The sequence below is a fragment of the Bombus vosnesenskii genome, unplaced genomic scaffold (assembly GCF_011952255.1).
Source record: "Bombus vosnesenskii isolate JDL3184/JDL3185 unplaced genomic scaffold, Bvos_JDL3184-5_v1.1 scf7180000013445, whole genome shotgun sequence".
Classification (NCBI taxonomy): domain Eukaryota; kingdom Metazoa; phylum Arthropoda; class Insecta; order Hymenoptera; family Apidae; genus Bombus; species Bombus vosnesenskii.
The window spans coordinates 118,453-138,889 of NW_022883056.1; the positions used below are offsets into that span (position 1 = coordinate 118,453).

Below are 20,437 nucleotides of genomic sequence, written 5' to 3' on the forward strand. Positions count from 1 at the left end.
GAATCATTGAACAACACGCTTGTTTGGGATTATTATATTTTGCAAGTTTATTTTGCGAAAGAAACGTATTTGCGAAATTGTAGGTGTTTAAGGAAATTAGTGGATTTCGCAAGCTTTTACGGAGGCTTGTGTAAATATTTTATAATCAAAATTTCGTTTGATTATGTGAACGAGAATTGTCGTTGATGGTAATTTTTTAGTTCGATTTCGAGTTTAAAAAACTTATAACTGCTTGAAGAAAAATGCTTTGCTGCTGTTTATTCTTTGTTTCTACGTTTGACCACACATTTGCAAAGTTTCTGACCTCTACGAATTTTTTATGTCCATGTGATTACATTGTATTTATTAATAATCGTGTATAGTGGATTGCAAACAACTTGTTCAATAATTAAAACAACCCTCTTGTATAACTTTCTTAGAGTAGTTCGGACAAGAAATGACATAGTCTCTGTACCTCTCTGTCAACTATAAGTATCTTTTTGTTACACTTCAAAGCCAATTGTTAACGAATAACGCAGTATCACTTTAAATGAAATATAGAAAAACGCTTATCTTTCTTTAAAAGCGATTTAATTAAATAGATGGTGTTGTGTCCGAATGTTAATGCGAGTAACTGTAATGTCGAGAGGTGGATCGCGATGGAAACGCGGCTTTTCCGCGGAATGCTCGCGGCGACGGAACGATCATCTGCGCGGCGCGCGGTTCAATAAATGCGCGAGGCCATATTCATCTCGCGACGCGCGGAGCCAATAGAATTAATTTGCGAATTTATCCGCGACGCGAGGTTTCCTCGCATTCAATGAAAGTGAAATTAAGTCCGGTTCATCGGGCGGCTAGCGAGTCTTGTTAAATGGCGCGCGCGGCATTGTGCAACAGCGCGCTCCCGCCGAGATGTCATCTTCTTTTTTTCCAGCAAACAATGCAGGTTAAATTCGATTGTCGCGGAACTGCTGCTTGAAAAGCAAAGAGGATTTGTGTGACAGAGGTATAATGCGGTGTAGGTGGTATTTCTCAGAGTTCCTATTTTATCATCGTACATAGAAATTGTTGCGTCGCGAAGCCTCACACGAGTAGCTCGGTATACGCGATTTTTAAAATAACAAAAAGGAAACAGTTGACTGATATGATTATCAGCGATGAGCTGAAATACAGCTCACAAGCAGCTTCGAACATTGACCGACTAGATTCGAATTTGTCAAAAACATGTGGAAAAAGGAAGCTGTACCCCTCCGTGTAAATTTTATTTTAAAATCACTCGCCCATATTTTTTTCGGTATAAATGACATTATTATATTGTATAAGATTATATTGCCGAAGACTTTTGACGATGACTGTAACTCGTCTTCCTCGGTTAGTAGGCTAAAAAATTCTTAAAACGGGATGCGAACTCAGTTTCTTCTCTCTCTCTCTCTCTTTCTTTCTCTCTCTCTCTCTCTCTCTTTCTCTCTGCCAAACGAGATTCGAAGCAATATCAGTCAAGGTTTCCTTCTTCCTCGTTCACGCCGTAAAAATCCTCGATAAATTAGCTGGACGTGCTCGAAATGGATCTTGCGCAAGTCATATACATACAAAGAATATACACTCAGTCACAATAGTTTAGATACACCCATTGAATTTTGTGTACGTGTTATACCAAAAAGCTAAAAATGCACTTTGTCACAAAATTATTTATATCTGCATATGGAGACAATTATTATTAATATATTTAAAAAAGAGGTAGAAAAGAGTTAGAACGTTTAACTTGCAAAAAATCTTGCAATACAATTACGTTAGAAATTACAAAACTTATAATTTTTTCAACGCTATTTTTATGATTTCATATAGATGCAACAAATGTATCTAATTTTTTTATCATTTCGTTTTATATTTTTCTTACTCCTTTTTCCTTAACAAAGGCGAAACTAAATAATGTGTGATAAATGTTGACAATATGACTCTTTTATGGCTATCTATGTATTAATATATACATAACGTGTATTTATATTTTACTATAAAATTATACAACACATAATCCTCCGACACAAACAGGGACTGATATAAATTTTGCGCAAATTCGACATAATCCTGCCAGATACTAATATAGTATCAAGCTTATTTTTCTGATTTCATATAGATATAACAGCTGTATGTAATTTTTGTAACACTGTATTTTATATTTTTTCTTCTTTTTTCTCTTAATAATGGTAAAGGCGAATTAATTACTCTACATTTTAATAATGTGTGTTTTAACGTGTCAAAGAAAATTCGTCCAGCTGTTTTTACAATAATATTTTATATTCGAGGGATGTATGTAGATTTTTATAACTGACTGTAGACGAGAAATGCACAAGATTTCAAGTAATAATTTCGTGGCGTCCCCTCCTATGCATTCGCCATAACTGCCATAAGACGTTGATGGTTGCATTTGCAAGAGGTGAACGCGTATGGCAATTTGTATTCTCGAGAGCTCGAGAGGCTGAGTCCCTTGATTTAGTGCTAATAAATATTCATTGGCGTACTTGAAACTGACCTCAGAGAATTGAACGGCATTATCGTGTGTACTCTTCGAAGATTAACCACGATTATTCGCTGCCCGCTGTGTACAGACTGCTTTATTAAACCGCTTAAACAATATTCTCGGGTAAATGGACAATTTGTTGCACGCCACGATGGTAATAGTAATAACAATAATAACGTTACTCCGGAAAAGGGATTCTTCGATCGTGTAAATTGTCGCTTAATGGAATTTGTTGGTTATGCGTTGTTATAGCAAATTGACGATCGCTATATGCTGAGTGAGAGTTGTATTCGTGATTTGGTATAATCGCGAGTTCGTTTACGAATGAACAGTTGATCGACATCGATAAATAACATTAGACACACTATAGCCTTAAATTATGCAATTTTTATTAGTATTATAAAATATGTAGTTTTTAAAGTATTTCAATAGTTATAAATTATAAAATAGTCAATTTCAAAATATTAAACGTTTAATTAAGATACTAAGATTTAATTAAGAAATCAGTATATTAAGATATCTGTAAGGTAAAATATTTAGTATTAAAATATTCATACTGTATTTAGGTATATTTATTGTATACATATATCCATTAATCGCGAATATTAACTTGAAAGACGTATATGTATCTGTAAAAAGGTTTTTTTTATTCTTCTGGTATTGAGACAACATTATATGGTGTTCTTAAATTAACGCTAACCTTACCAGGCTAACTTAACCTAACCTCAATTTAACATTATGTAAATTCTTATATTATCTGATTAATCAGTTCCTCAATTTTTGTTAATATAAGAATTTACATAAAGTTAGATGAACAAAAGAAATAATAATGAACGTACAATTTTAAATAAAATTTTGGAAATAATCATTTGATCGGACCTGGTAAGATTAGTGTTAAATGAATCTTCCTACGAAATATTTTCCGACCTTCTATCAATAGCTAATGGGCAATTTATTGAAATTCAGGTTGAAGATTAAAATATGTGCATAGAAATTGGAGATTCGATTATAATAATTTCAACGGTCGAAGTATATATTTAAATGCAATCAAGCTTGATTCTCATTTTTCCATTCCAGTTGAAAAGTATTATTAGCTCGTCATCGATTAATTAATTACTTACGCGAAATATGCAACATAGCAATTCTAATTCTTCAATCGTTTACTATAGAAACAGAAATTTAGATGACGCCTGTTCGTAGATGTTACGTAAGAAAGGATGCAAAAATTGGAAACAGAAGATATATAAGAAGAGCGTCGCTCGTGCCAGATACTTATCTGAATTGCGATCAGACCACAGAATAGCCGCGGAAGAAATCGTTTCTTGCGAAACGAGCTGTCGATAGCAGCGACCTAAGGTCATTATGCCCGCGTTCCTTGTCATTATAAACGATAAGAATTATTTATTTTATTATAAAATAGTATATACATGTTTTTTACTATAACACAAAGGAAGTAAAGTTTCATATATATTTTATAATGAATAATATATTTTTTTTATTTGTTTATTTAGCCCAAGATACAGTTTTAGATACATATTCACAATAAACGGTGAATTTTTGTAATGATATGTTAGGCAAAGGTACCGACACGCGGCGGTACGACGTAGCCATGCTGTATTATGTGTCGGCGCTTTACATTTTTCGTGTATAATACAATTTTTGGGTTTAAGCCGCTGGAGAGCGGAGATTTTTTATGAATATTTTTTTATTTTTTTCTGTCCTGTAAACTTGGTCGCAAAACAGGACGCTTCGGTAGTCTGCTTTTTGGGTAGTCTGTGTAATTTTGGGGAGGGGTGGGTTGAGAGGGAGAGTGCGGTGGAGGGGGAATAATGAATAATATATATCTAATAGTGGGAGATCAGAATGTTTAGCCTCAAATAGGAATTATGGAACTACACTCTGTACAGGACGACGGTGGCTATGTGGTTACTGTAGCTGACTGCAAACACATAGGTTGGCGGTTCGAATCCGTACGTGCCCTCCTGGATTTTGACTTAAGTGTGTTCAGAATCAGAAGTGAAATGTGATGTGTGTGAGAATCCGTACTTGGACGACGCAGCTTCTCTTCTCTATGTCTTAGGTCTCTCTAGGACATTACTCTCCCGAGATGTGAAAAATAAAAATAAAATAGAAAGAAATAAAAAAAAAATAAAAATAAAAAAAGCCTACCAATGAAAACAACATAGAAAGAATGTGAAAAATAAAAAAAAAGCAACCTAAGAAAACAACATAGAAAAAAAAAAGAAAAGAGGAAAAAAAACTCTCTTCCTCCTCATATTCGTAATACTTGTAACACAGCAACATTGATACTAACCCCGAACAACGAAACGAAGGTCACCTGTCATCGAAGTGGTTGTGAAGAAGAATAAGTTTGTGAATATCCATACTGCCATTGCCTTAGTGTAGTAGTCCAGCTACAGATTCCAGGTTTACATCCACCTGGTGCCCCGTTGTCCATATTTTTTGATAATTCCTACAATAATATTTTCTAATTAGACTTACAGATTTTTATGCAAATTTATCTGCGAGAATATATTTAAAAAAGTAAAATCCCGGTAAAAGACAAAAGGGTAGACAATCGCATTACCTATTAAGTATTATAGAAAAATATTAAAGGAAGCATACATATTTCGTCGTATTACGTGCAAATTTTCCACAAATGCGTAAAAAACCGCGATCTATTTACATAATAAAATAAATAATTCTTATGTGTCATAAGTCAAATTTTCTTTACCATTCCCTCCAGAAATTCTTGTCTCCTCAGAATATTGCCTAACGTTGTGTCTAAAGATGTAATCGCATCTCAGCAGAGATAAAAATTTGTCAAAAGAGGAAACTAATTATCCTGCTAATGAGACGTCGAACGACGTCGTAGACCAAGAAAACGAGATCGATGCTTGAGGAATGAAATCCGGAAAGATGGAAGAAAAACGTTAGTGAAGAGCCATTTACTCGCAACTGCGACGTTTCATTCACAAAGCTCGTAAGCGACTCAAAAGTTCCAGGATCTGGCTTTTTCCTCATCGCAAACGATTCGGCGATAAAAACAAAACACGAGTTACCTAAACACGACCTAAGGTCATTATGCCCGCGTTCCTTGTCGTTTGATCTTCCGCCTCTGATCTGCTTTCATCTGATGGATACTTTTCGTGGTCTCTGACGATTACCTTAGGAGAACCATGTCCAAGACGCTTGAAACGGCTCTAAAAAAGTCGTAAAAATTCATTGGGAGAACGTTTCGATCTATAAGAACAGAGTAATTTAGTTGTCTCTTCTCTCTAGATTTATCTTCCTTAAGAATTACCAAGTGATGTTAATACACAAATGCAAAGACCATTATTTGTACATACTATCGATAGTTCTCCAAAATATTCCAATTCCTCTAAATCTAAATCACTTACATTCAAAGATACAAAGAACAACAACCACTTCCCTTTCACTGAATCATAAAAACTACTAAATACTTGTCTATCGAACATTAATATCACGATCTAGATATGCATAAATAACAAACAAGTTTATCTATTAATCGTGTCAACGACCATAAGCAAACAATTGAGAAAAGATCGTCGATCGACTGAATAGATGTATAGAAAGGGAGACAAGAATCAGTGGAGAATCTGTGGAGGGCGATAATACGCAGCGATAACCGAGCGTCCAGAATGGCAAGGACGATTTCGAGAGATGGAAAGATTAAAAAGTGGAACGATGGTCGAGGACGGTTTTGCAGACGAACCGCTACGCTGTATGTAGATGGTTTCCAAGGGTATACCACTTCCTTAACGTGCAAGTCAAACACGTGAGATACATGTGTATCGATCACAATTGAGATGCTTGCGTTGCTCCTTCATCGACGAATTTGTTGATCGTTTGGAAAGAGAAAGCGTGCTGAGATTTCAGAGAGTCACTGCGATTCGTGTATTAGGATATAATTTTGCGATCTTGTTCGTTGTGAAAATCATTTCTTTGAAGATTAATGGGATTAATAATAAGAAGCTGTGTTGTGTGTTTGGTTTGAGATTTCAAGATTTTGGTAATTAGTTTTGTTAGGGTAATTCTTAGAGATTATTGTCTGATTTTTGGCGCGAAGAACATATAAGAGCGTTAGAAATCAAACCGACTAAATTTTTTACGAGATTCTCAGTCTCGTTACGGGAGCTTTGTCACACAATCGAATCCCGATAAATTGAATTTGCTGTCAAAATTAAATATAAAGACACATTTGCTAATATGGACGTGATTGCTCGATAGCGTAGTAAATTTTAAATATGTCTTGTTATAAAGAGTGAAAAAAGCATTATTTATTATGTGTTTCTACCATAAGTATTCATTTGTTTTATTCTTTCTTTTCTTGCTTTTAGTATTTTTTTTATGCTAGTGACTCTTATTGTAACTTTGATAATAGTGAAGTTGTGAGGACAAGAAAATAAGATTTTTTATATCTCGTTGATGGTGTTTTTGTGAAAGAAAAGAGCCACCATAAAAGGTAACAAGCTTTTTTATGGAGAAGATGCATGGTGTGCGAATATTTGAATTTATAAATATTCTTTCAATGCAAGAAATTTAATTCATATACTAAATTTTCAATGTCTTTCTGTTATACTAATTTATTATATTAGAGACTCGCAAGTTATGCATTTTCTTTAAAAGGATAAAAATATTGCAAATTTTCATTACAAACTTCTAAGTTTTACTTAATGACTAACATAAACCACACTCACAATTTTATTATTAAAGTGTAGCGCATACGAAATAATTGAACCTTTTCGTAAGTAAAAAAGAACGCAGATCGTAAAAATCAATATTTGAAATATTTTAAACACTTCCTGATGATAAACGTGCGTTATCTGTTTTCACCTTTCTAACTACCTGCCCTTAGGGTATTTCGTATACCTGCTAAGGAAAACCTTCAATACACTCTCCGAACCAATCCCAAATTATGAAAGCAGGCATGTAAATATTGAAACCACACCTGTATACAACCCTGGGGTTCCATACCAAAACAATAACTGAAGGACTCTCAGTCTTGTTTTTCTTCTCGTGCAATACAGTTCGTCGTGTCTTATACGCTTTATCTTCGTTTACGTGCAGTGTAGTTTTCATAAATTTTACGTTATTCACTCATACGACAAGCATTTTCAATTTATTTAATACAAGGTTTGTATTGTCTATTTTGAATTTTTCAATACATTTCTTCGTACTAAATATTCCTTCTGATTCGTAAAATAATTTCTTCTGTTGCATTATAATTTAATATTCTTCGTACTTCGCTCGATTTTTTAATATTTCTTCAGACTAAATATTCCTCCTGATTTATAAAACTACTTCCTCTGGTCTATTGCATCGTACTTTTATATTGTTGCTTTTCTTGTACATTTGTATACATTTGTACGTTTACCTTGACATATGTTTATATTTTTATATATTTTGCAGTTTTAATCATTCGTCAAAATTCTAAATATAAAAACCTACATTGTAATAGCTTTACTTCTCACATGTATATTTTTCAATTTTCTTATTTATATATTTTTAGTTTCGAATGCCAATTCCGATCACATCCATAGATATATTCGTCGCGCGTTAAGCTCGGCAGAGATACGAAATAAAAGAAAAGATAGAATGAGATTTTTCTCTTTGAAGATTCATTCTCAAGAAAATATGGTCCGAGCGTGTTTACTTCAGAACTGGCCTGGTACATACGTACGATCAAGTTTCGAATTTTTCTCGGACACAAAACGCTTTATGAGAACATTCTATTCTTCATTTTCTATTTTCACACGTAGCATAAGCTCCTATCGATATTTACTCCTGTCCAATCGAAAATTAGAATCCAAGTACATCTTTGATAATTTTCCAAATTCGATCTTTTCAGAAACAAAGCGTCATATGAATATATTCTATACTTTCTTCTATTTCTCTTTCTATTTTCTCATAAACCAATTGTTATGCGTGTTCCCATAAATACGTAAGAATAGTTTTACCAGTAAATCTCTGAACGTTTATAATTTTTTAATAAAGCATTTTCGAGCGTCAGTCTAAGTATACGTATAAACTTTTTTCATCTACTTGATGCCATTAAAATATAGTATAGTAAAAATAAGAAGTTGAGAGTATCAGAACAATGTTGAACGAGGAATTAAACGTTATTTTTCAGGGAGGGCGAGAGTGGCGGCGGTGGCGGCCGTTCTGTGACCAGCGCTGGTGGGGGTGGAGGAGGAGGTGGAGGTCGACGGGCACCGAGTCTACGGCTGGTGAACGGAAGAGCGACTACGGGGGTTAGTTTGCACACCAGCAGCACAGAATCCGTTCGTTCACCCCATCACCACCTCGGCCAGCAGCAGGGGGGCAACAATAACAATAACAACAACAACCATAATAATAATAACAACAACAACAATAACTGCCACGCCGGTAATAACCCCGCCGCGAACAATCATCCACGGCTTAACAAAGATGACAGCATCAAGATCAGCATCGAGAACACGAACACTTGCACGGACAGCCTCGTCACTGCTCTAGACGACGAGACATTGCTCATCACGGATTTCGTAGCCGACCAAGGTAAGTAATTTTTACTTTTTATTATCGATATTCTTTTTAACGAATCATCGTTTCATTGTCTTTCGGATTTCGTACAACTTTTATATTACTCCGTGAAGAATTGCATTATATCCAATATTTTTTTATGGCTTTCATTAGATATGTTCTTTAGTTATCATGGTGCATCGCGCAAGTATAATCTTGAATCGGTAGAATAAATCGAAGGCTTTTTTCTACTTTGATGATTTTAACGAAGAATGAAATAAATTCATATGTTATTTTTCCCCACTGTATATTAAAAATTTTTCATGCAACGTTCTCAAGCTCTTTTCGTGTTTGTTTATCGAAGATTTGGAACCGCGTGGTGATTTATTTCAGCTGTATAAATATTAGGTATAGAAAATGTATACGCTGTGCAAATGTTGTTTAATCTATACATAAACGGAGAGTGCCTGAATTTTTCGATAATGTTTTAAATTTTGAGATTGCAGATATTTAAGAAATTGTAAATATATGAGCAAGTCGATATATTTGGTTGAGGGATTATAATTTAAAGAGGATTTAGAGCGAAATAAAATTCAATTCCTTGATGTTGCCGAATTAATTTTGGTCACTTTGATTATCACACAATTTGGATTATAACTTATTTTTATCTTATTTTTATCTTTGTCCTTTTTTCTCGTATTTTCTTTTTTTTTCTAACGTCCTATTTTCGAGTTTAATACTGAGATATCAACTATACGAGAAATCAGTTCTTGTTACATTAAATGAACAGTTTAGAAATACCCTGATATTATTTCGCATATCGTATTTTCCATTCAGTATTAATTAAAATCTTCCCACAATTGGAAAACCTATCGTTGATGTTATTCCGAACTCAGAATATGGACACTTCTATAATTTCAAACACACACACGCATATGAGTTTATATTTAATTTTTGAGTAATAACTTTAACTGTGGGAGAAAGCTAATGAAATTTACAATACCGATATTTTAATAAATATAGAAAAATCGTATTTTATTTTATTCTTCAGACTTATATTACATTGAAGTATGAAGTATCTATTAAAAAAAAATCGTTCATTGAATTTTCTACGATGACGAATCAAGAATTATTATAGTTGCAATGGCTGTATTTTCTAGAAATTAGATTGGAAAGTTTGATAAAAGTTATAGTGTGTCAAGATTAGGAACGCTCGTCGTTTTGTCCAGTGGCGTTCAGTTACAGTTGAATCTTACCCCACCGGAAATTTAATTGCGCAGCTCGCGACGTATATATATGTATACTCTTCGTATTCCATACGAGATTTCCGACACGTTTTGTGGAAAATTTAGAAGCATTTTCTACAATCTGAACAGTTCTTTTATTATAGCAATAATTATTCGAAAGAGCAAATCTTCAGCTGTATATTATTGTCTATAGTTTCCTACCATTCGTATTTAACTTTATTATACGAAATAATAGTTATAAATAATCATCCTAAATATTTCTCAAGAAATCGATAATCGATGCTCCTCTTTCTCTCCTTAACGAAAATCGAGATTTCAAAATCGAGGATGTTGAAATTAAAAGAGAACAATCTTTGAAAGCCCAATTTACCTTGAGAAAAAAAGATTAAGAAGAAACAAGAGTTAAGGATGATTGCACTTATACAAAGAGCACCCACGCTCTTCCACAGACATATCAGACTCATCTAATGCAACATAGAATTAAACACATCTATCTTCACATACAAATCCAGCTACATCTTTGTGGTCGCATCGTCGAAACAGTTTAACCTTCTTTTTGCCACACCTATGAAACAGTGTTCCGTTATACTTCCAAGGTGATGACTGCGAATAAGTCAAAGGAATTAATCGAGAGGATGTTCCAATTATAGTTGTTCCAATTAAGCGCTAAAAGATGAGGTAACATTTTGAAATAAAGTGGAAAGTAACGAATAGAATTCAATTTCCATAATTCTTCATCGAACCGTAATTTTTCAAGCATGATAGCCATAAGTGATGGTTTTAAGTTCAATTCGACTATTGATCTTTTATTAAATTCATAATCACTTGATATGTCCGCTACCATTACATCTAACGCATATGTTGCGTTGGCTCGATTATTTGTGACACCAACATTGGATTCTAGTTTTCGCGCCTGTGTTTCGATAAAATAATTTAGGCAAGCAAATAAAGCAGCAAACTGCGTATTGGAACGTCGTTACATAAAATAAAGACATTTCTGATCAAACAAAAGAATGCAGCTCCAGAGGTGGTTAGTTGTATATTTCAGTAGCAGCCAGTGTTTAATAATTTTATAACTATATATGCAATACGGTAATTAAGAATGAATATACGTGTATTATTTAATACGACCAGATATCTGCTTTTGTTAAAAACAATGAAGATCAAGAATGTGGAATATTAATGATGCCATGAAACACGACGATATTTATTTGAAACATTTCATGAACCGATCATGTTCCGACCCAGTTAAGCCAATATTATTTTATTCTATTTAATTCTATTTAAAAAGAAATTTAGTATAATATAACACATACATGTATATATCTTATATATGTATAAATTTCATTGAACAAATGATATAGTAAATAAAATAATATTTAATTAAAAGAGAGTTTAATCTATAAAAAGAATTTTTTTTTAATTGTGCAATCACTTATATCGCATATATATAGCTTACAGCACATCTTTATATTTAAAAAAAGAAAAAGAAATTCATGTAATTCTGAAATACTAAGTTTTTTATCTTCAAACTGTCAACTAGAAATTATTCAAACTAGAAAAGAATGTTTTATTTGCATATAACATTTTTTAGTTGCGTAATCCCTAAATATTTAAGAAGCGTTAAAAATTTGCATGCAAAATTTTTTTTTTATTTAATCTTTTTATATTTCACATATTAAATTATCGCGATATTGATCTGAAACGAAGAAATGATAATTAAGAATGCTAAACCGACATGGGTATGCGAATGATAATTAATCAAGGAGAAAGCTCGTAGAATATTTCTGTCGAGGAAACCTCAAATGAGAAATGCGAATTCGAAGTTATTGGCACACGTGTCCGCGTGAGGAAATATGGAGCACCGTAAGAATGCTCGTTCAATAAGCCGTTTATTCGTCGACAAATGCCCGTAACGAGCCCATTATCGGTTGTTGCAATACAGAAAAGCAATCGAGCTAGCCGCGCATTTAGTTGGCATATTTACGAGCACCTGACAACCGACTGCCAACGAGAAGAAATGAAATTTCACTTTCGACAAAATTCATTTCCACCCTTAACTTACGCTTTAACTTCTTTTATTAATTCCTCTGATTATTTAATCCCTTCAGATCTTTTAATCCATCTCTTAACCCAACCTCTATCTACAGAGATCAATTGTTTAAAGTTGGAGAAAAATATTATATATTTTGTTTGAGAAAAATTCTAAATTAAAAAAATTAAGAAATATAACGTTCATGTATTTTGGCGAAAATAGAACGATCTAATATGTTTTCTTTGAGCAAGCGATCTATATGAAGAATAAAAAAAATTGTTTCGTGGAATGTTTTACGGTAAATCAAAAAATACGACAAAAGAGACAATGTTTGAAATTTAAAATAGCGCGAAGAATTGAAAGGAAATTGAAAAGTGGGACGTAAAGAATTGGAGCAAATACAGAAGATTTTATTTTGGAATATTTTATGTTCAATAGAAAAATAAAATTGAAAAAAATCGAAATTTTCAACAATGTGAGGAATTAGAAAAGTCAACAGATATTTATAATTACGTACGTAACGATATAGACCAACAGTATGATAATCGATTAATGCAAAACTCCAAGCGCATATAAACGAGCTGTTGAATAAAAATACCAAATCGCACGAATCCTGTTTACTACAGTGGAATATTTGTTTCATAAGAAGCGATTAACGTTACTGGTTTTCACCGTGGCGTCGATTCATTAGTGAATGTTATTTCAAGCTTCAATGGAATCGCCATTAAATTACGTTGAAGTATGAATCAGTGTTTGCGATATTCAAAATAGTTTCTGTTATTCTCGAACTTGTATTTACAAGACATTACGAAAATTGTATTTTAGGCGAATTTAATTAATAAAACCGAAATGCATATAGATAGATACGACGTATCTATTTATAGAAGAAAATATTTAATTAGTAAAGAGAAGATGGAAGGAATTATCGGAGAGGAGATTAAAAACATTTCTCATTTGCTAAAATGTGTAGTAAGCTTCATAAACGAGAAAGGAATGCCATTACATGGGACGAGAGTATATTAATTGCTCTTTGTTGAAATCAATTCGGTAAAATTATATGTACGCGTATAAAGGCTGATATGAAGATAATTGATGAAGTTATAGTAGGAGTCTGTAGAATAATTTTCCTTTGACCAATAAAATGTTTGGTTAAAATGGTAGAACGTTAATTAAGGTGGTTGTAGGAAGAATTGTAAATACGTGTAAAATTTCAGTTTGCCGATGTTGGAAATTTGAATATCGAATGTATAAACTTTCAAATGTTCATGTTACCGATGTTTTACACTTCCCAATTTTCGATGCTTCAAATCTTCGAATTTTATGGCTTTTGAACTTCCAAAATTTTTAACTGACGAAGTTTCGAACTTACAAATTTTCAAATATTCAAATTCTCAAATTGGGATAGTTCCGATTTTCCAAATTTTCGACCATTCGAACTTTCCAATTTTTTCGTTTTTGAACTTCCTTTTCAATTGTCAAAACTTTACAATCTTGAAAGAAGATTTTGAGAGATATTCCCAAGGAAAATGAAATCTTGAAAAGAATACTTCAATGTTCAATCTCTACATCTTTAATTATTAATTTAATAATTTCCAATCTTTATATCTTCCAATTATCAAGGATCAGGCTATAAGTAAACTACAGAACATTAAAGCAGTTAATATTAACCAGAGCATTTTTTAAAGCAATTTTTTATTACCTTTCTCGTAACTTAAGAGGAGACATTCAACACGGAGATATTCCATTATTCTTTGGAAATTAACACCAAAAATAATGGTATAAAACGTATCTCGTTGATCAAATCCAATCAACACGAGAAAATTAAACTAGTTAACGATAATTATAATATTCTCCTCAAATACAAGCCGAAACAAAAAAAATTACAGTAATTGGTGAAAATTGTAATGTTCTCGTTTGTTAATGCAAACACAATATTAATTTAAAACCTGCTGTTTATTCAACGAGATCGACGTTTCAATATTTTCTGAAAGCGCCAACTCCCATAATTAACGAATGTGAATTATTCACCGATATCATCTCGTTATCACACACGTATACACATGAATAATCGTACACACATAATTAAAGATTATTGAAGCTGAAGTTAATTAAATGTTACGTAGCAAAAATTGCGCGTTGGAGCGTAGTAAGAAGTGGTTTTCTTTCTCTCTCTCTCTCTCTCTTTTCCTTCCTCTCTCTCTCTTTTTCTCTCTCTTCGTCGATTCCCTCTCGGATGAGATAATTTGCTCGCTCCTCGTCTATCAGGCAAATTATCTGTCGCAAAGCTCGGTCCTACAAAGACACCGGAAAGAGAACATTTTGTCACGGTAACACTGGCTCGGTCTCGAATGTCGCGTTAAAGTCGTTCCACTTACGACGTTGATTTTCAAGCGAATGTTTTCGCTAAAATCCCTTTCTCAACGCGAAACGCCCTTCTACGCTTCGTATTGTTCATGGAAATTGCTCCTCTTCGTAATCGCTCGAAACGATTCTCAGCTGGTAGACTTTGTAATTGAACGACTAAAGCGGAGAGGTCCGAAGTTCTTCAGGATTTATTATTCTTATTAAATCAAGCATCACTTTTGGTTATTTAATACTTAATTAGTGACAATTTGTAGTTACATATACTATCGTAATTTAGCTTATAAATGTCAGTTTAGTTAACTAAATTAAATACATTGAATCTTCATAAGTTTCAAATACTAGAACTATATTGCTACCATGAGCGGTTTTATTCGAGCCAAGCAAACAGGCTTAATAATTGTCATGTTAGTCGTATGACACTAATAAAAATTCAAGACAATTAAAAAATATATACAGACACAAGGTCAAGCTTGTACATAGGCACAGGCAAAAATCAAAATGACATTAGAAACGATTCTCTAATTATTGCCAGCTATGTGGTTCACAAAATGTTCTCTGAATGAAACAAATAATAACATTCCTCGAATTTAAATACAAAAGCAAACATGATAAAACGTAACGGAAAAATATGTAGCATAAATGGAATTTAGAATAATCCAACGTTACGCTACTATAGATAAGAATTTACAATCGCACAAACAACAGAACACGCATTCCTTTGCTAAAACCTTTTACGAAAATCTCAAATCAAACTGTATGGCATCCAGCTAAGTCTTTCTACCTTCTTAAACTTTAAAGTTCAATCACCCAAAGCATTTCGCATGCAACCAAACCGCTAACAACACCTACAAACCCACCAAGGCTCTTTAAAAACACCCTTGCATTCTCGACGAATCTCCCCGGGCGTGTCTAATTTCTCTCACGCGGCATACAGCCGTCTCTGAAGAATCGCACGCTCAAATTTCTCAAGCGCTCTCCATGAGAATGCGAATCCACTCTCTCGAATTCGCTTCAGGCGAATGAGATCAGGGAGAATTCTGCGTGGGTCTTGTCGTGTACGTCGCGTCATCTTGCGTTATCTTGCTTGGTTAGATTGCGACGAAAGATAGTTTTACATTTTAAAATCGCATTTAATATGTTCATTAGACGATCTATCGTAATGGCTCATGAATTGAACAGAATTTTCTGTTACGATGGAAAACTTTTTATGCGCTCATAGTACGTGTCACGTGAAATATCTTGAAATTTCATTGACATTATAACGAAACACGATTATTATTAGGTCGTCCAAAAAGTTTCTTTCGTTTTATAAGGAAATAATGGATACACAACATTTTCCGTTTTATATTATTTTATCGAATTACGTTTCCATTGATCCATTTTGTTCTATCAAACTAAAGATTACAACGTTCGACAGATTAGGTTTCATGTTTGTGTAAAAATGCGTTGTTGTAAAAGACGTGCCTGTAAAAGAAAGACACTTTCCGGACAACCCAATATAATTCATTCGGTTAATAAGACGCTTTTTAGAGATTTTTGAAATTGCTGACGAGAGTCGAAAATGAGAGTCATTTTCCATGAGAATAAGGCGGAAAGGTTTCAGTCAACCTGTTGATGTACGACATCCTCGTGGAATTTGGCGCTACCTTTTTTCAAATTTGCTGTTCCTAACTAGAAAGTATGGCTTACTTTCTGTATATTTGAATCGCCAGAAGTGGATTAGGTTCTAGCATATTCTTCATTTTCCAGCCTGCGCGAGACGCCTGGTTAAGTTGTGATCATACAGAGAGCGACAAGCAACAAATTTGCCACTAACTATGCCATCGCTTGTTTTGCCGCTCACCGCTTTATATGGTCGCGGTCGTACATGGATTTCTACAATTAGAACCTTTGTCCTAATGTGAAAGATGTTTTCGGCTTCAGCGATCTAAAATAGCCCCGCAAAAGACAGAAAAGTTTAGACAGAAAGTGTTGCAGTCCGGATTATTATCCTTTATACCAAATATACTTTATACCAAATTTGTGAGCAACCATACAAAACTTACGAGATGCGTATATATAGGTATCTCGCGTGATATAAACACGGGACGAGACAAATGGAATTATCATTGGCGATTAGTGGAAGGGAGGCTTGGTTCTCGTGACGTTCTAGCCGCCTCCAGTGTCAAGGTTGACGGGAGATTGTCGCGCGGAGGATTTGCATGCGTTCCTCGTCGAATGCCATGGAAAAGAATCGAACGCCGCGTCGTCGTTTGGTTCCACAATAAAACCGGTCAGTCTCAGCGTTCTCTCTCTCTGCCTCTCTCTCTGTTCCACTGCATCGCTTTTGCTTTTCTCTTCTTCTCCACTTGGGTTCCGTTCGTTCTGGCCGTGGTGCTGGGTGGGTTGGTCGGGTTGGCTGGCTTTCGCCGGCCGCGTGGCTTCTTTTTCCTCGTGTTCCGCTCGTCATTAGTCAACCTCTGCATCGGGGACCAGTTACACGGTAAACGGGGCAGACCGTTCTCGCGATCCTGAGGCCGCTTGCTTTCGGGCGATGGCCGACGATCTGGCGCGCGCCAGTCAGCTCGACGAGCAGAGAACGCCGCTCTTGAGGAAACAAACACAGCTAGACCAACAGCAAGGGAACAAGGGCTGTCCTGTCCTTGTCTCCAGCTGGCCCAAGTTGTCGCACGCGCGAGCAACGCCGAAGTTTGGTGAGTCTTGTTCCGAGGAATTGAAGAATCACGGATTTTATGGAGGCTAGTTGGCATTTCGAGGACAAGGTTTCGCTGTAGTTGATCTGATAACGAGATTGATCCTTAAATGTATAGAAACGGAAAGATTTAAGATATCCTTAATCTATATATGTGTTCATATCGTCTCTACTGAAATGATGCATAGTGTTTTGGAAAGAAAGAGTTATCTATGAAAGTCGTGCATTTTGTAGGAAAACCAGCTTTATTTAAATAAATAAATATATAATGATTCGCGAGGTACTTGGACATTTATTGTAGGAAACTTTTATAAATATATTGTGTGTGTCATGTATGAGTTTTTGAAGTTTCATTAACACTGTGACGAGATGTGGTTAACATGATTAGATCGATAACATTTTATTTTGTTAACATTATTTAATACACTGATTTAATAATATTTGATTGATATTTATTACATGCACTTTTTATGTATTTTTATTGCAAGATTTATTATGTGTTCCCATTTTAAACTAGAACTGACAATGCGTTATTTTCGTAGAATAATAAGATCTTCTCATGCAGCCTGAAATTAAAAATTGAAAAATTTCCTGGTAATAATTCTGAATAATTATGAATTGGCATAACGTTTAGAAATCTTCTAAATAGGTTGATACCGTATCGTATCTCGTTTTGGAAATTATAAGACTTTTATAATTCTGTTGTTTCCTCGTAGAAATCACTCGAGTTCTACGAGAAATCACTGAGTTCTATCTTGTACTAGTTAATTATCTAATTTCATATCTTCTCAGATGATACTATGTATATGGAAATTTTATAAGAACGTTAGGAATATTTTTCAAGTATATTTCTTGGTTATTAAGTTTATGGTATACTATATTTTAGTTCATTAATTATAAAATTCTTATATGATCATGATAAATGATTTATCGATGTAGTCTAGCTTATGGCGATTCATCTTTCGCTGTAGGGTAGAGACTTTTTTACAACAGAAACCAACATCATTCAACTAATAATAATCAAGTCGATTTAGAGCTCTTGCATCCTCTTAGCAACAGTTTGTGCGTATAATTGATTTATTGATGATTTTTATCGCAGAGTAACTACATAGTTCCTCACCTTCATAAAAACCTATTCTTAGCAATGACGATCTTTCATTCTACTGCAATAATAATTTTCAAACTCATATCCCATTGAAATTATCATTTATGATTGCGAAATAGTCTACTAACGATTTTTCTGGTTCACAAGAATTACTGGCTCGTTATAACTATAAAGCCCCAAGATCTATTGCTTCCCAAAGATTAATATTTTTATATTATCTATGAAAATGATTAAAAGGATTCCTTAAAACATTAAGAACAGTTGATTTGTTCAGAATTGATTTAAAAATATAAACTATAGACTATCTATTTAAAATGATAAACAGATAAATTATCCAAAAACTTTTAGAGAAAAACGGGGCATCTCTATATAAAAATGACTCAAATCTCCAGGCAATTGGCTTAAAAGGTTTCAAAAAGTAATACCGAAAATTCCACTCAGAATTGCACGAATGTTTAAATAACGTTCTTTGTTACACTAGAAAAATCAGAGGCAAAGAGAAGAGCCCCATGACAAAAAAGAAAATAACTTGCTTTAATGCTAGAAAAAAATTATAGAATCTTAGAGGGTAAATAATGACAAATTAACACAGTAATTTTTTCTAATTTAATCGTTCCAAAATTTATTCGTACAATTTCGCTTACATAATTTAATTAGCTAATATCGTTATTTCAATTATGCAAAAGAAGATTCTCTAATAATTTCTCGATAAAAATTCTCCTAAAAACTTTTATTCCAATCAAATAAAAGTTCTATTCAATTCGAATAAAAATCCTCATAAAAAAATATGAAAATATTAATTGAAAGTCGATCAGATTTCCAATATTATTTACAATATTCAACTGCTTAAATTCTAAGTCCCCCCTCCCTTCCATTATTAGAGGCAATGCGTTGCAAATGTAAAACGAAAAAAGGCAGAATTCTGTCGGTTAACTGTATTTAACTGGAGTCGACGAGCAAACGGTGCTTGGTAGTTTTTACATTTCATGTGTGCTTCAACAGAGCCAATAGTGCGTATGGTTGCGTTTGAGAGCTGGAAAGGAAGTCGATGGGAGATTGGAATGAGCTCGCGTGTACCTCGATTCTCGTAGTGGGGATTTCACGTGGCTTTCGTCGAAGCATTTTTCAGTAACTGGACTTGAACGTTGTTTATTCGAAACGAGAATTATAGAATGCTCGTTGCTAGCCAATGATTATACATTTGAGCAAATTGCTGTATTTAATTGGAAATTATCGAGTACTACGAGTTCTTTTAATTTCTCAACTATATAGGTTCACACGTATATATAATTTGTTCCACGAGTTACAGTTTTTCACATCGCATATCGAGGAGAGAGACGCTTCAGGAGGTAACTCGCATCGTTACCTATCGAACTATAGTTTAGATAATTTTCAAATTATATATATGAAATTGTGAGTTTAGTTTAAGTTGTTGTATACGACAGATTGAACTATTGTTGATCTAGATAATTGCAGCGAAGTTAGGATTGTAATTAATTACATTCGACGTTTGATGTGTTGACGTTGAACCAACATTTGATTGATTAAGTTAACTGATAAAATGTTTAGACATTAGGATCTGTAGACTGTAATATAACTGTTAAATACATAAAAACAAAAAGAAACGCTGTAATACAACAATTATACAACATAGTATCCACAAAAAGGTATGAGAGTGCGTGTGAACCCTTACGTGAGAATTTACATAACATGTACACTATCTACCATAAGCATTTGGACCCATTGGTTACATTCAATATTTTAGATATGTCGCGAATAAAATAACTGACTTACAATCAAACAGCTGAAAAATGAAAATAGAAAACAGTATTGTTCAATTTATATTGAACATCGATAAATATTCTAATTCTTACGTTGTAAGTACAGGGTAGTGTATGTATATTCTTAAATAGATTCTATAAGCGTACAAATTCTTTATAAGGCGTTATAAGCAGAATCAGGACGAAAAAAT

General features: G+C 33.8%; 1 protein-coding gene across 12 annotated transcripts in view; it reads left to right on the forward strand.

Moving 5' to 3' along the window:
* The window catches only part of LOC117238291 (potassium/sodium hyperpolarization-activated cyclic nucleotide-gated channel 3), a 216,954-nt gene that overhangs the window by 109,199 nt on the left and 87,318 nt on the right, over positions 1–20,437 (forward strand). For all 12 annotated transcript variants that reach the window (XM_033503088.1, XM_033503089.1, XM_033503090.1 and 9 more), the window contains one exon: positions 8,652–9,058. In XM_033503088.1, the coding sequence (XP_033358979.1) occupies positions 8,652–9,058 (407 nt within the window). The remainder of the gene's footprint in view (positions 1–8,651; positions 9,059–20,437) is intronic.